Source organism: Lemur catta, chromosome 11 (assembly GCF_020740605.2).
Source record: "Lemur catta isolate mLemCat1 chromosome 11, mLemCat1.pri, whole genome shotgun sequence".
Classification (NCBI taxonomy): domain Eukaryota; kingdom Metazoa; phylum Chordata; class Mammalia; order Primates; family Lemuridae; genus Lemur; species Lemur catta.
The window spans coordinates 53,706,435-53,722,256 of record NC_059138.1 but is presented as its reverse complement, the minus strand read 5'-3'; the positions used below and the strand labels follow the sequence as shown (position 1 = coordinate 53,722,256).

Genomic DNA, 15,822 nt, shown 5'->3' with positions numbered 1-15,822 from the left:
AATTTCTTAGTGATCACAGCTCAAAAAAGAAAATTTTTCTTACATATATTTTTAAATTCGAAATGAATATTAAGCCCTGTGATGTGTCAGGCATTGTTCTAGGTGCCTAAAATAAATTCCTTTAGCACTTTTATTGTAGTGGGAGGAAAGGAGAAAATAACAGGCAATAAACTAGGTGATGATTGTTAAGAAGAAAAATAAGACAGGGATACAAGGGCCAGAGGGTAAGCTGGAGATGGGGAAAGTATATTTTATAGGGTGGTTTTGTTTGCACAGGAGAATGAAGTTAATGAAGTCCTTTAAGCTAATATTGTACACAGCAGATTATTGAACTCTACCAATCAAAAGAAAAGCAGGCATGAGAATACAGTGCTGTATGATACATTTATTCATACTCCTTAGTTCTGGATAATGTCAATTATCATTCGTCTAAGCCAGGCTGAATCCAATAATGAGACCATAGATATTTTTATCCCCCAATGAGAAGAATTCAAAAAAAGTGCTATTGTGACTGCATTGAAAGTAGCAGGTCACAGGTTTAACGCTGCTAACTGCAGCAGTCACGAGGTAGAAGAGTTTATGCAGTATAAATCAGAATGTTTTACAGAAATATTTTTTTCTTTTAATTTAAATTTAAACTTGAAGCCTGCCTTTAGTGCTATTATAAAACCGATTAGGTTTGGTTTATTTAAAAGGCTTCTATACTGCTAAATAAAGTAATCCATAGTAGTATGTGTGTGTGTGTGTGAAAGCTCTTCTCTGAACCTCACCTTTAGCAGAGGCTGCCGCCTGGATATAAACTCTGCATTTTATCCATGCTCAACATGTTGAGATTTTAAAAATATTACTTATTGACTACTTGCTAATGTTTATGCCTCCTGAAAAGTTGAAAAATGTAGCTACAATAATCAAAATGTGCTCTAACAGATGCCCTTAAGTTTTCTTTTTAATACAGATAATTGACAACTCGTTTTCCTTTGAGTTGGAAATACAGGAAAGCACTGTCAGTAAACCCAGGCCATTTTCATATTTCATCTTTCCTCACAATTTCCTTTTCAAAGTTCCTGGATTCTAACTTTATTCCGTGAAGATTTTTTTAGGAATAGTTACTGTGATAAGTCACTGGCATCATTAGCTGCTGTTTTAAGCTTTCGTATGGTGAATGACATTATACTAATATTTTTTTGACTAGATCAGATATGGTAAATACAGGATTTTTATTTGTCCAGAATAATCATTCCAGTTTGTTACAGTCGTGATGCAGGCTTTCTCCATTGCATCAAAAAAGTAAAATAAGACAGTCAAACTGACGTCTATTTATGTGAACACTCACACCAACACATAAGTACAAGTTTAGGAAGTGGAGGAGAAAGGAATAAAAATCCCACCAACTTACTTAGTACCCAAAAGATGGGAAATGACCATGCCTAGAAGCAGCAGCACTTGGATTGGTCTCATCGGATCCAAACCACAATGTGCCTCATAATGAGATCGAATTTCGGCCTATTTAGAATTCTCTGCCTGCGTCTGAGCTCAACCATCAGGAGGGTGTGGAAAAGAGGAATTACAATGATGGTTCCAGTTGGAATATGAGATCTCAGAAGATGATAAAAAAAAATAACGGAAGAGAAGGATGATGGGAGACCTGAAGCCTGTGCATGTACTGGCCCAAGGACATGCATTGTGTATGTGCTGGCTCAAGGACACCTTGCCACTGGCAGCCTTGGTTTTGTGACCCTATTAGCCACATATTTTCTGCTGGGTTGCAACAATGAACAGTAAACTTCTCATTTGAAGCACACTTCAAACCCTACTGGTTCTCTTCTAAGAGCCCTTCTCTTAATTAATTCCACAACATTTGTTATAATTTAAAATGATTTTATCACTTGCTCTTTCAGTTATCATATGAAGTTACCCTGAGGACCAAAGACTATGAGCTGCCGTGACTGGAAAACTGTTTTTAAAGCTGTTTTAAAACATTAGGCAGAAAAGTAGTACTGAAAGATGGAACCTGCCTCACTTATTTCTGTATGTTTCTGTTGCTAAAGAAAACATGAAAAATATTAACAAAATGTTTTTTTTTCCAGGTACTTCAACACTTTGGCACTAGTTAATGCTTTGTGTTACTTTTTCTTCCAGGAAACTTAGCTGCCAAAGGGTTACCCTGCATAAGCACATGTTTCTCACTTACATTCTGAATTCCATCATTATCATCGTCCACCTGGTTGAGGTAGTACCCAATGGAGAGCTTGTGCGAAGGGACCCGGTAAGCACAGCATGGTTTTGTTTTTACCTTCATTTTAAAGGATATGTTACGTAAATAGCAAATAGAGTATTAATGTTTGACTTAAGCAGATGTTTACATGTGTAATCATATTACTTCTATAGTCGAGTTTTGCATTAAGCAAAGCGTATCATTCCTATGTAGTTCTTGGAAGTAATTGTTACATGCTATAGTATAGGGCTTAGAATGATTGAATCATAAGCAAATAAGAATCATACAACATATCATGAGTTTTTATGACTAATCAATAATTTATAACATCATGGTAAATGTACTGAGCATGTCTTGTGAACATTACCAGGGGCACTAAGGTAGCGCTTCCCAATGACCCTAGTGTGCCACTCATGGCTAGATACTGATCCCCTCATCATTCTGGTACCAGGCTGGGCTTGACCCAGTCACCTCAGCTATGAGCAGCTATGCACTTACACTAATGAGCCATATAAATATTCTCATGATCTATGTCTGCATGCTTTGAAAAAGGTTTTACTGAAATAAGGAAATACAAAAATTGGGGAGACAACAGGACATCCATGAAACTCGTGCTCACATGTGCCATTGCAACAAGCAAATCTGGTGGGTGTCCTCCTTCTATTTGAGTATTATAGAGAACAGGAGAGCTGAAAGCATATAGCTCTATTACTGAGAACCATTCTGGATTTCTTCTCCAGAATTTCCCCGACAGCTATTCAGAATAACTCAGCATTGTCTTCAACTTTCTCTCATTATTTCCAAGATAGTGTTTTTCACAGTGGTTTCCAAACCTGGCCATACTTGAAAATCAATTGGGGAAATTTTGTAAATATGAGCTAGCTACTGTCCACATGATACTAGAGATTCAGCAGGTATGAGGTGGAGCCAAAGAATATATCCCTGTGCTGCCAACCTTGGAAATCATTGGCCAACTTCTGGGTGAAGCAAACGAGCTGGCAAAGGAGGGCAGAGGAGAAGCACTCTGAGGCTTTGCAGGTTCATTGATATCAGTCCCTGATATTATAAACTAACAAAAATAAGAACTGAAAGGGATTTGGAGGTCATTTATTTCCTACTCCTTATTTTACAGAGCAGAAACCTGAGGATAAAAAGGCAAAGTGATTTGTCCCAAATCATATAACTGGTGGGAGAGGAGAACAAGGACTCAAATCCACATCTCCTTACTCTTAGTGTTTGTTCTTTCCTCTGCATTCCATGTTCTATGTCTAATAACAAATCAGTGAGGAATTAACAACACTGAACTTGTTGACTGGGTTTCCATATCTATCAGATTGATTTTTAAAAAATCAAATCACTTTGGTGCTTTGATACCAAGTAACCACTTACTTTACAGAAATTTTTATGTATCACCCCAGTGTTTAAACAATTTATAATCACAGTTTCTATTATTTAATAGTCATTTTTCCCTAAGTATTTTCATCTCAAAAAAATCCACAAATGTTTCTCTGCCATCTCCTTTGCAAATCTGCCTTCCTTAATTTGAACAAGCTTTTCCTTATTCATTTAATGGACAATTCCATTAAATGATTAAAACTGTTTAATAATGTAATTATTTATTAGATCAAATATGAAATTGCCAATATTTGATCATTTGTGTTTTGCAAAATTGATGAATCCATGTGTTTCATCCTAATACAAATGTATGGCCAGCACACTGGGGGCTAGTAAGAGTGGGGACTATTATCACCCCAGGCCTGAATAGACAAGAGGAAGGAAGACATACGAACCTAAAGAGAGAGAGGTGGTGTAGTGAAGGCTGCCCTGTAGAAATTCAGGACTTCTGTCTTGGGACACAGTTAGCTTGTGGCAACCCCACAAAAGGAAGTGGGGAAATGAATATTCCTCATTCACTCACTCTCCTCTCCCAATCTCTGCCAATGGTCTCCATTAACTGAGCTCAACTGGGAACCAGAAGGCAAGCAAGACGTGCAGATCCATTTCTGTGGGCCCAGGGCAGTGACAGCAGGGTGGAAAGTGCATCTGGAAGCACAGACAGAAGCTGTCCAGCTCCCGGTGAATGGCCAAGCTAGATTTTCATTTTTGTTTCTCTGCTTAACTGTGTTATGCAAGCATCTGTAGACAGCCTCATCTTTCAAAACCGGCATTTGACAGTTCTGCCAACCCAGTAACAAAAATGCGTGAAATCTGCCCAGAGCATGCATCCTGCGTGACAGTGGCATGGCATGGGAAAGCAGCTTAATTTGGCTTCTAATGGATCCACAGTGTTAATAATTTTTACAGTATGACTATATCCAGAAAGGCATTGTGATCCATTGTTTAAAACCCTGGCATCTGTTGTCGAAGACAAAGTCCTGTCTTACTCACCTGCAGAATAATGTGACCAAATGGGTTTAGCTTGATGAGTTTTATTTTTTAATGTCAGCTAATTTAAATAAAATTTGTCTCATTTAATTTAATCCCCACAATATCCCAGTGAAAGGTGGATATTATCCCCATTTTAAAGCTGAGGAAACTGAGGCTCGGTGAAGGCAAGTGTCCTCCATACCATGAACATTTAGAAATGGGATTCAAGCACAGAAGCCAGTCTCCCTCTTCTATACCACTTTGTACTCTTGATTGTCTTCATTTATTTCTTTAGGCAGATGTGTTATTAAAGAAATGGGCCCAGTCATTCTGTAATTCCATAATTGAACATACCCACTATAATTAATTAGAGAAGCTGCCCCCCACCAAGTTTAAAACAGATGTAAAAGCAATTAACTAAGCATCCCTCTACAGAGAATAGTCAAAAAGAATAGTCAAATTTTGGCTTTCCATTTCCCATTAAGGGTGAAAACCCTGAGAAAACTAGTGTGTATAGGAAGTAGGCTTGGAAATGGCACTTGGCTTTTTGAATAAGCAGCCATGTTGACCTGGGAGCACACTCAGTCGAATTATGAAGTATTGTAAATTCTTGAATAAACTCTTTCCCATCCCTCTTCTAGGGGTCTTGTACCCTTATCTCATGCCTCCAGCCTGCCCCCAGCTGGTAATGTAAAGGAGGCTTCTCATCCACTGCGAGATCTTGCTAAATCTGTTATCTTCCTGAAATAGTCTAAATTCAGGCTTTTTATCAGTTTGCTACTAAATTATAGAAGCCATTTAACTTTATGCATCAAATGACAATAACAATAACTGCCCTGCTTACTTCTAAGGGGCTGTCCTAGAATGCCAAAGAATAAAGCTTTTAACAACTCCCAAGGGCGTAATACTGCAAGTGATTGCTCACAAGGGTTGCCATCAACCCTTGACTTGTGGCTAACTGCCTAGGTCTCTGTTACCTGGTCTTTTCCAACAAATCTGTTACTCTATTCATTGCTCTTAACAATCGCATTCATTATCACTGCTGGATATTTCCACTTTCATAGGAAGTAGACATGCCCAGCCCTCTGCCAGCCCCAGCACACAAGCTGTCCCCCAGCTACTGCCAAGTCTGCCCGTATCTGCCTTGCAGCTCCTCTATGGCCTAGGAACCTTAAATAGATCCTGTAAGCAGATGTCCAAGGACCTGGCTCTGCCACTATGCACCTGATTTCCTGGGAGAATGTGAGTGTGAGCTTCAGGGAGCCAAAGAAATTAACAGGAAGCTTTCTTTTGGGCATGGAGGAATGAGGCTGATTCTGCCACACACATTAGGTGTTCTTAAAGTAAGTTTGAGATAAAGAAAAGAAGCTTATCTTTGTGGCATTACTAGCACCCGGTTCTACAAATCAATATATTTTTAACCTAACAGACTAGATATTTTTAGCTATACAAGAGCAAACTTCCTAGGGGAAAACTATAAAATACTTGAAAGATAGAATCTCACCCAATCAATCAAGTATTTATTGACCACTCAAAATTCAAATTTTAGTCCTCAGGCTGAACTGAATTCATACTATTTTGGAAAAATATCTATTGATGACATTTTCTTCATCATCCCTAGCAATGAGCCAAGCCTCACATGGAAACAGCTTCCTGTGTCTTACAACCACATATGAGTTTAGTCATTTTTTAACTATTTCAAACTGTGGGTTTTTTTTTTCATGGAAAACAAAGGAGAAAAAAATAAGAATATTTTTCTCTGTGTGCCTAAAAGAAGAGGCTCCTTTCCTCTGCAATTAGACAAAATAAAACAAGCCATGGATAATAAGCCACTTACAACAGTCAATGAGGCAAGGTTATAATGTGAGAACACATTGTGCCCTCTTTCACAATTTCAAACCTCTGGAAACACATGCCTGTAACCAAACACATATAAACAGTAGAGACTAAAAGCAAATAACTACAATGACAAAAATTAATTCATGTTTGTAAATTGTGAAGCATACACTTCACCTAAAGGAAGGAAACTAAGCTTTTTTTTTTTTTTTTTTTTTTTTAGTACTTTCTCTATTTGTACACAGTCATTGTTTTCCAATGAGGCATTTGTTAAATCTCTTATCGAACCCTCCATATACAACAACATAGGGCTGCTCTCTCTAGGCAAGCAAAATCAGTTCAAGAAAGGGCAGGAAAGAACTCTCAAGTAAACATATTTTATGTTATTCATCCTTGAATATCTTAGGTACAAGAGAGACACACATGGCTAAATTTGTATTGTGTCTCGCCTTCACAAATGCATATTCTGTCATAAATGTATTCATAGAAGCCCAATTTCTTGAGTGCCTTTTCCCTTTCAAAGGTGGTTAAAGTGGATTACAGTTGAAACTGTAAATTCAGGTCTTAAGAAAGAAGAAATTTTCCCTCTTGTCATAGATTTAAATACAGAGGGAATAAACAAGAAGTAGGAAAGGTTTAACTGCTATTTTGAAGCCCCATCTTTCTCAGGAATAGAGTTCTCCACTTCTAAAGAGACAGAAAAAATAGCATGCAAAGGCTGAGAATCATGTCATCAACATTACTAAGTCACATGCAAAATCATATATTTAAAATTACTTTAAATGAATTATTTGAAATATTGCATTTTTCTTGAAAAACTGACATTCCAGAAAACATTAGATTAAGGTTGTTCCTAGCCAAGAAAAGTAGAGACAAGAAAAAGAAAACTGAAAAAGAAGAGACAAACAGCTGAAGAAATTTTTGGAAAACAGAAGTTATTAGACATTGTCAATCTATAAATATTTATTGAAACTGCAACTAACATGTAAACAATAACCACAGTCATAAATTAGATAAAAGCATATCCATCAGCACTTCATCTATAGGTGATTCAGGCATGTGTTTCCTTAAAAAAAAAAACAGAATACATAATTTTTAAAGACAGTTTGTCTCTTAAACTAAACAGAGAAGTGTGGGTTATTTTTTTTGTTTGTTTTTCACATCGACCCAATTCTTGGGTCACTGAATCAGCAGTTAAGAGCCAAAAAGATTTTCCTTCTCAATACCCATGGGAATATATTAAAAATAAAAAGTTATTTCTTGAAGAGAAAGGCTGCTTTATCCCAAATACTATCTCACTCCTTCTATAAAAGTCTTCTCTTTTCATTTTGTTGAGGGCAAAAAAAAAAAAAAACCCCACAGTGTCCTCACTCCTCAGTGGAGAATCCCTGTGGGTTTGTGATCCCTTTCCCATTAAAGTAGTTTGTTTCTTCCCTGGGAAGTTTTTCATTAGGCATATTCTCTCCTGTATGGCCAAGGGTGAGAATCTTATTCCTTCACATTCTTTTTTTTAAAAGTTAAACTCAAAATAACTCATGGCATAAATAAGGGCTGAATACATCCTCAGTTTATTGAGTGATGTGAAAATTGCCCATTGTCAATTTTCATGTCAGTGCCCATGGCATTTCATTTCCATAATATCTAAAATTTTGTATTTTTTTGTTCTACCTGCTCACTCCATGATCTTCATGTAGAGAGAGTCAAGAGGCAGAATTAGAAGCATTGCTCTTGCTGCATCTAAAGGAGGCTGGCAAGATACTTGTCATTCTTTAGAACTAAATTTCTCTCTAAACTTCTTATCTGGATCTGAAAGGGACAATTCCAGGAGATCAGTTTTTACTGGGAACCTGAGCACTTTGCACTTCAAAAGCTGAAACAATTGAATCACATTTTCTATAGTTTCTTATATAAGTAAAGTGAAATGAGCACCAAGTTCTGGAAAACAACATGAATTTCTTCTAACCCATTTGTTCAAAACAACTGAGCCACCAGGCCATGTCAGAGCTTCATCCTAGGTAGGCATGAGAGGACCAGCTTAGAATGTGCTGAGAACCAAGGTGCTAGAGATGATAAAGCCCAGGTGTAAGCCGGACTCCTGCCCAGCCTAAGAGGCTGCTGCAAGGGAGAACATGTAAATGTGAGGGAATTAACAGAGACAGCAGAGTTTTTGAGATCAGAGCCCAATGACAAAGAAAACAATGTTGGGATTATGTATTTCAGCAGCCTATAGAAAAAAATTAGATTGAGAATGAAAGTGTACTATGGATTTGAGGGGCAATGCAGAGAGAATAAAGCCAACATGTGATAATGAGGTATCCTGCCCTGGTCATTTATGCTACTTCACTTTATTTGCATGTCAAAACCAATAAATGATCTTTTAACCAAGATCATACAGTGCAGAAGGGTATAGGGGATTTCTTTATTCCTTCTTAAAGTTATTATTTATAGTTGATCACAGCCCCAAATGGATTTGAAGGAGAATCTGTCCCTAAAATGGATATAAACATCAACCCAATCTCCAGTTTCTCTCATCTGGCCAATCTGGGTGGCATCCCTGCACATGAAATCAATGACTTACACATAGCATCTTGTGCCACAGTTTATATAGCAAGTCTTCACCTCAACATTTGCAGCTAGCTTTCGTTGAATTGAGAAGGCTGTCATGAATTTGGTGCAAAACTTGTTATAGATTCGTTTGCATTCTCAAAGAGCTTCCAGCGGGTTTTGTACACTCTTTAGAGTATGTTGGTTCATTGTTAGAAAGCTGATATTTGCTGTGCTTAGGGGGATTGCTCCAAATACTGCAGCATTGCTCTTGCTGAACTACAGAATCTCAAATCCTCGCGCTTCTATTTACAAAGAAATCTGTAATCTTCAGCAAGTTACTTAACCTCACTGTGCCTCACTTTCCTAATGCGTAAAAGGGAGATAATAATAGCACCTTCCTCGTAGAGTTTGTGAGAAACCAATATACCTCAAATCCACAAAACAAGGTCTGGCACATAACAACTCTCCAAGGTTAGCTATCATTATTGTATTATATCTGTTAGCATTATCATTATGCCTTTCGCACTTGTCAGTTTCTAGCTGAGGCACCTAGTCCATTGCTGTGTTCCAGAGCAGAGATGTGGAAACTCATAGCATTTGTAAAACACTGCTTAAATCCACAAAGGACTAAGTGTGAATGGAGAATGCACATATTTAGAGGTTTGTAAATCATAAATAACTAAACGGGCTATGGTCTGAAAACGTAAAACTAAATCAGTCATGCTTGAGAATCCCCTAAAAAAAGTGATATAATACCCTCACAATACCATGTAGAGAAAGACCCCTGAGAGTAATAAATGGTTAATTTTGATTCCTTTGCCACATTTCTAACAAGTTTTTCTTAAAAATCAGTTGGAATTGTGCGTATCCCACTCTTCTGCTTGCTCTGGCATTGTTTTCTTAACACTTCCAAAGTGCTTCCTTTGCCAATTTCCGGATCATCTTCCGATGTATTTATCTCAGGTGAGACTGTTTTTCCTCTGGTGTTCCCTTCCGTTCCGTTCCGTTCGTTCCGTTCCGTTCCGTTCCGTTCCGTTTCGTTCCGTTTCGTTTCGTTTGTTTTGTTTTTTCAAAACACATAGAATCACAACTATGCAGTTCCACAAATTCAAGCTCATTTGTTCTAAGACATTATCAGGAATTGCATGACAGACTCGTGTTTCATTAAAGTATTACAATCTTAAATTCCTCTGGAGGAAGACTGCAGTACTTTCCTATAAAGTTAATGCTGACTTTCTGATGGGAGGATTTTTCTCTTTCATTCAGCTAGTTTTAAAGACTATACAAGTTTATAGTTTTCATGGCAATGAGAAAGGTGAGATAAGGACCTTTTTGCCCCTTAGTTTTTCAACTGCACTGGCACCTTGACAAAAAGGTCTGAAATTCTTCCTTGGTTAGGTTTTGAAATATATGTCAGTCGAAGTCAACATGTTTCTCATTGCATCGTGAGTTTACTGGACCAGGAAGCTTGTACCTTTTGTTGGTTAGCATTATCAATGGAAGGCCAGCAAGTAACCGAAATAAGTGACAGGTACTCAGGAAACTCTCTCTGTATCCTGAATCCGTTCAAAGTGTGGTCCGCATCAGCATCGTCTGGGCTCTTGTTAGAAATACAGACTCTCAAGCCCCGCACCACACCTTCTGAATCAGAACCTCTAAGACTGGGACTAATGAATCTGTTTTAACAAGCTCCCCCAGTCATTCTGATGCATGGTAAAATTTGAGAAGCGCTACTATAGATTCTTCCATTATTTACATTTGAACTGGATATATTTGAAGGGGTTCATCACTGCTTTCAAGAACTCATACTCCTATAAATAAGCCATGCTCATTCCCACTAGCTTTAACGTCAAGGAGTAGACTAAAGGGCACTTTCAAACTTGTAAGATGTGCAAACAAAAAGATAATAAAAGTCAAGCCACATGCCCTTTCTATTTTTCCACATATCAAAATTGCCCTCTCACTTTGAGATAGGAGGTCTGGAAAAATTGCCAAACTAATTGAATGTCAGTCTCATTTGATCCATCCTCCCTTGTAGGCATACAAAAGTAATTATTCTCCCCAGGATTGCCCACTCCAGTTCTAAACCCTTCCAGGAAGATAATGGACATGCAACCTCCATTTCCCAAAAGTCTGTGCCCACAATAAGGCAAAAATGACATGAGCATTAGTGAAATGCAAGAGACAGAACAACGTATAGGCACAGTGCTGGCCACTGCATTGTCGAGATAATCATATGTTGGCCAGCTCTCCCTGGAATATTTACAAATGAGCAAAAATGTTATTGGTCCAGAGATTTGTCAGATACCAACAAATCAACTAGAAAATTATGTTCCTTTTTGCTTTGGCTTTTGTTAACCTACCTGTTTGGCCTGCCTATTAACACCTCTGTGGCATTACTAACCTACCTCTGTCCCACAAGTGTTTTCTTCTCCTCACTTTTATCAGTCACTGTCCTTCCTGTCTCCTAGTTCTTCTAAATAGGTTTCAGTGAAGCCTATTCTGACAGAATAGCCCAGTTCTCACCTCTGCCTTATGTTCTATGGTGCTCTATGTAGGAGTGGTAGAACATGGACCATGTCCTAATCCAGGCAGTTATTCAGAGGAGACTGCATTGCTCCCATGAGGCTTGACTCCTTTTTCCAAAGGAAAACCTCACACTGATTCTGCAGTATAAATTCCTCTTTTATTGTCCCTGGGCCCTGCATGATATGTTTCCCTGGAGAAACTGGAAGAAGCCTTTTCTACAAAAAAGTTCTAAAGAGAAATTGCCCTGAAAAAAAAAAATCAAGAATTACCCCCTAGGATGAAAAAGAGAACTTGAATGCTAGAAATATCATTTAGAAATAAAAAATGATTCAGGAGGAAAAGGTATGCTACTTTGACAAGAGCAAGGTAAATGCTAGTCTGAAAAACACATATTTTAGGCAGGAAGAACCTAGGATGAAAATAATAAGGTAAAAATCTTCACTGAAATCTGGAGAAGTTTAGGATATGACAGCCTAGATCTGATATACATTACCTTTGAAATAAATATATCACATTCCAGAGAAATATTTTTGTTTCTCCCCATAACCTCTCCACATTTGGACTGCAATTCAGTGCTTTGATATGTCACTGAAACAGATGACTTTCCTAAAAGTATGAAATAATCAAATGCTTAATGCAGAAATAAATTTGAAGAATATAAAGTTTGCTTGAAAATTAATTATTTTACTTGAAAGTAAAGGTCTACAGAAAGAAGCGATATAGTGGAGTTTTATCCTGTGGAGGTATTGGGTATTGATGTTAGTCTATAAAAATAAAATCTTCACATAATCAAAATGACCCTCCCAAATTTCTTAAGTCATCCATCAAGTACAATATACATCTTTGTACAGAAATTCTTAAGCACAATAAATTTTGACCATACATTGGGTTGTTTTCTGGGCATCTTTCTCTGTTGGAAACACTGAATTCCCTGATTTAAATAGCTTCTAGAATGATAAGAGACCATTTAGAAGAGGAAGGAAATGGCAATGATAAATAATATTTTCTTTTTTTGCTAAGTCTTTTTGGAAACTTTGTAAGATTAATATTGTTTTAGAAGGATATGAAAGCAACAGAAAGATGAAAAATGAAGAGTCTTTGACTCTACAAAATGTAAAATAATTCACCTTTCTTTGATTACGTACTCAAACTATTCAGACATCTCATTCTCCCATGCCATATTCCAAAACACAATTCACACCTTCAAATAATGAGGTAAGGGGAAGAAAACTCTTCTTAACATCCCTCATCTCATCAGATCTAGCATATCCCATTTTTTAAATAACTGGATTCAATGACGTTTATAATGAATGATAAACACACACTTCCACTTACATCGCAAAGAATGGAAACACTTATAGACTCTTTTCTCATGAAACAAAAACTAATTCTGAAAGCACTTCTCCAATAATAATATTTCAAAACCATTTTGCAATCAAAATTCTTTCTTATGGATAGGGACAGGCTGGGAAAGGATGAGACTTAATTGTTAACTCCATGCAGTAGGACCCTTTGCAGTCACTTTTCAGTGTGTTTTTTCTGTAATGATTTTTCTGAGGAAATGCAATTTAGGATGGGGGAGTGAGGAAAAGGGACTCTGTGTCTATTTGATTCAGCCAAAAGCTGGTTTTCTTTTAATTGAAATGATAAGAGGAGCAGAAAAAAAAAAAAAACACAAACCTTTAAACATGTCTCATGTAAAGATGGCCATTGTAGAAAAATGTTTCAATTGCCTATATAAATAGTACTTCAGTGGAGAACATCCATCTTAGTGCCACATGTAATTAAATGCAGCTGATAAATAAGGCTTGCATCTCTTCTTTATGAGTAAAAAGTGATTAGGGATTTTACATGTATTAAGTTCAAGGGCCTTGAAAAGTTCTGGATAATTTACATGGAGTGTAAATAGTTGAAAAATGTGAACCATTGTTACAAAGGGAAAGCAAGTGTATTACCAAAATTTAACTATGTTTACAGGCAACTGTATTTTTAAGTATTTTATTTGAACATTAGCTCAAGACCAGAAAGGTATTAAAATACACTGCAAATCCTGAAAACAGGAAGTGCTCTCAGAAATAGTCTTTGCATACAGCTGGGGGCACATACACGTACGCATGCCCAGTTAGAAGTGCAAAGGCAAACACTTGTTCTACCAGGACTACAGGAGATAATGACAGGGCATAGCAGACCTTAGGGACTGCCACCTTCCAAAGAACGCTTGCTCCAAACTTCGAAAAACGACAAAGGCTCAAGACGGTCCCCTAGGGATCCAGTCCAGCATTGTAAGCTTTCTGTCCAAGTCAGCAGCCTGACCCCTTCAGATATGTACTGATCTTTGCAGACATTTGCAAGAACGGTAGTGCTGTTAGGTAAAAAGGACCCTGGCATTTATTTGTCAGATCTTGGATAAGCAGCTCTTGTTTGGGTGCTTGAAGAAAAAATATTGAATTAGGAATCAAAACATTTTCCTTGAACAACACTATAAACACTACCTAAAGCCATAATCATTTCAATTTAATAAGCATCTGCTGCTCACCTTCTGTATAAATATTATTGGGTTTAAGTCCTGAGGGTGAAGATGGAGGGGGCAGCAGAGACATAAAGATGAATCAGGTGGACATGTATTTAACAGAAAGTACATGTTCACTCAATATGTAATCTAGATATATATTAAATAAAATTTAATGAAAAAATAACCTGGCAAGTTTAACCTACATATAGACCACAAATCTTTATTATTCAGGGTCTTTTAAAATATCTTTTCCTTCAAGTAAAATATTTGGAAATTAACTTATTGATTCTTCCCTTGCTCAAGTAAACATAACTTCACATTCTTCCTTCTGTGCAAAAGTGAACTGATGAGAAAACTTTTTTTAGAAGCTTCACGGAAATGTACATAATTACGCTTAATCACTAGAGATCACTCTGAACAAATAGCAGAGTTTGTTTCTGTTTTAAAATAAGACTTGTCAGAAACAAAATTGACAGCTTGGATTCAATGCAAATTATTGAGTTAGTACTATTTAGACCACTTCAAACTAAGTTTCAATATTTTGAGTTACTTATTAATATGTTTGTGTACTGAAGGATGTTGTTTTCACTGTTTGCCATAAGTCTTCAAACATACCCATTTGGCCCCTCAATGACTAAAGAGACAGGAGAGATATTCTTGCATGCTCTTCATTTTGCTTCAATATTGTTCATGTGAATTTGAAAAGTAAATTTATAGGCAGCCACCTCTTTTATTATATATTAGCTTGTATTGCAGCCCCCCCAAAATGCAAAAGTTGGAAGAAGAGCAGAATGTTTGGCAGTTCTCATTAATGTGATCAACTTTGGCAGAATCTGCTAACCCACTTCTTCTTCCTTCTTGATTTTCACACAAAATGAGTAGATTATTTCATGTCAATAACACAAAACGCACTAGTTTAATTCATTTCTTCTTCTATGACTTAGGTGCCAGGCTTTGCTATGTGCCTAAGAAAAGAATTTTTAACAGTCTTAAAGTTGGTTGGAAAACCTTAGTTCTATAGTTCCAATTTCATTTTTAATCAAATAATTATAAAAGCTCTTTGGCACATGTAGCGGAAAAGATATATTTGTTTAAGTCGTGTGCCCAATCAAGAAAACTGCAGGATCCCCTCTTGAAAATGACATTATGGTTCAACAAATTTTATGTTTTATCGAAAAATGATCTGATAATGAACGCCCTGAATGGTGATATAACTCATTAAAGCCAGACTTTTGGGGAAACTGCCTTGCAAACTGAATGCAGATACCTTGACTCCTTTTCACGTTTACCCTCTGTTCACTGTCAGAGCTTCACTCGTGTCTTCCTCTGAGTCTCTTCATTCCTGTCTGACAGGTGAGCTGCAAGATTGTGCATTTCTTCCACCAGTACATGATGTCCTGCAACTATTTCTGGATGCTCTGTGAGGGGATCTATCTGCATACCCTCATTGTGGTGGCTGTGTTCGTCGAGAAGCAGAAAATGTGGTGGTATTATCTCTTAGGCTGGGGTATGTATTTTCTTCAGCTGACTTTTGAGCCACCTGCACCTCTGTACGTTTTCAGTCTTCTAGTCTTGGTCTCAGAGGACAGAGTCAGGGGCCCAGGTCCTTCAGGGACGGATGCGATGCAGGTACTGGCAGTTCAGTCTCCAGGAGACCTTGGGGGATGCCTTTACCAGTCTCAATCAAACTGTGGTGAACATTAGGCTCAGCACAGAAAAGGGAGGACATGGCTATAAGGGTGAATTGAAGGAACACACCCAGCTAACGGAGGGACACAAAACATGCCCTGACTGAGAGAAGATGTGATTAGGCCTC

The 15,822-nt window shown here is 37.5% G+C and overlaps 1 protein-coding gene across 1 annotated transcript in view; it reads left to right on the top strand.

The window, feature by feature from the left end:
• The window catches only part of CALCR (calcitonin receptor), a 55,493-nt gene that overhangs the window by 26,276 nt on the left and 13,395 nt on the right, over window positions 1-15,822 (top strand). The window contains exons 6-7 of the mRNA XM_045564385.1: window positions 2,140-2,266; window positions 15,360-15,513. Coding sequence (XP_045420341.1) covers window positions 2,140-2,266; window positions 15,360-15,513 — 281 coding nt within the window. The remainder of the gene's footprint in view (window positions 1-2,139; window positions 2,267-15,359; window positions 15,514-15,822) is intronic.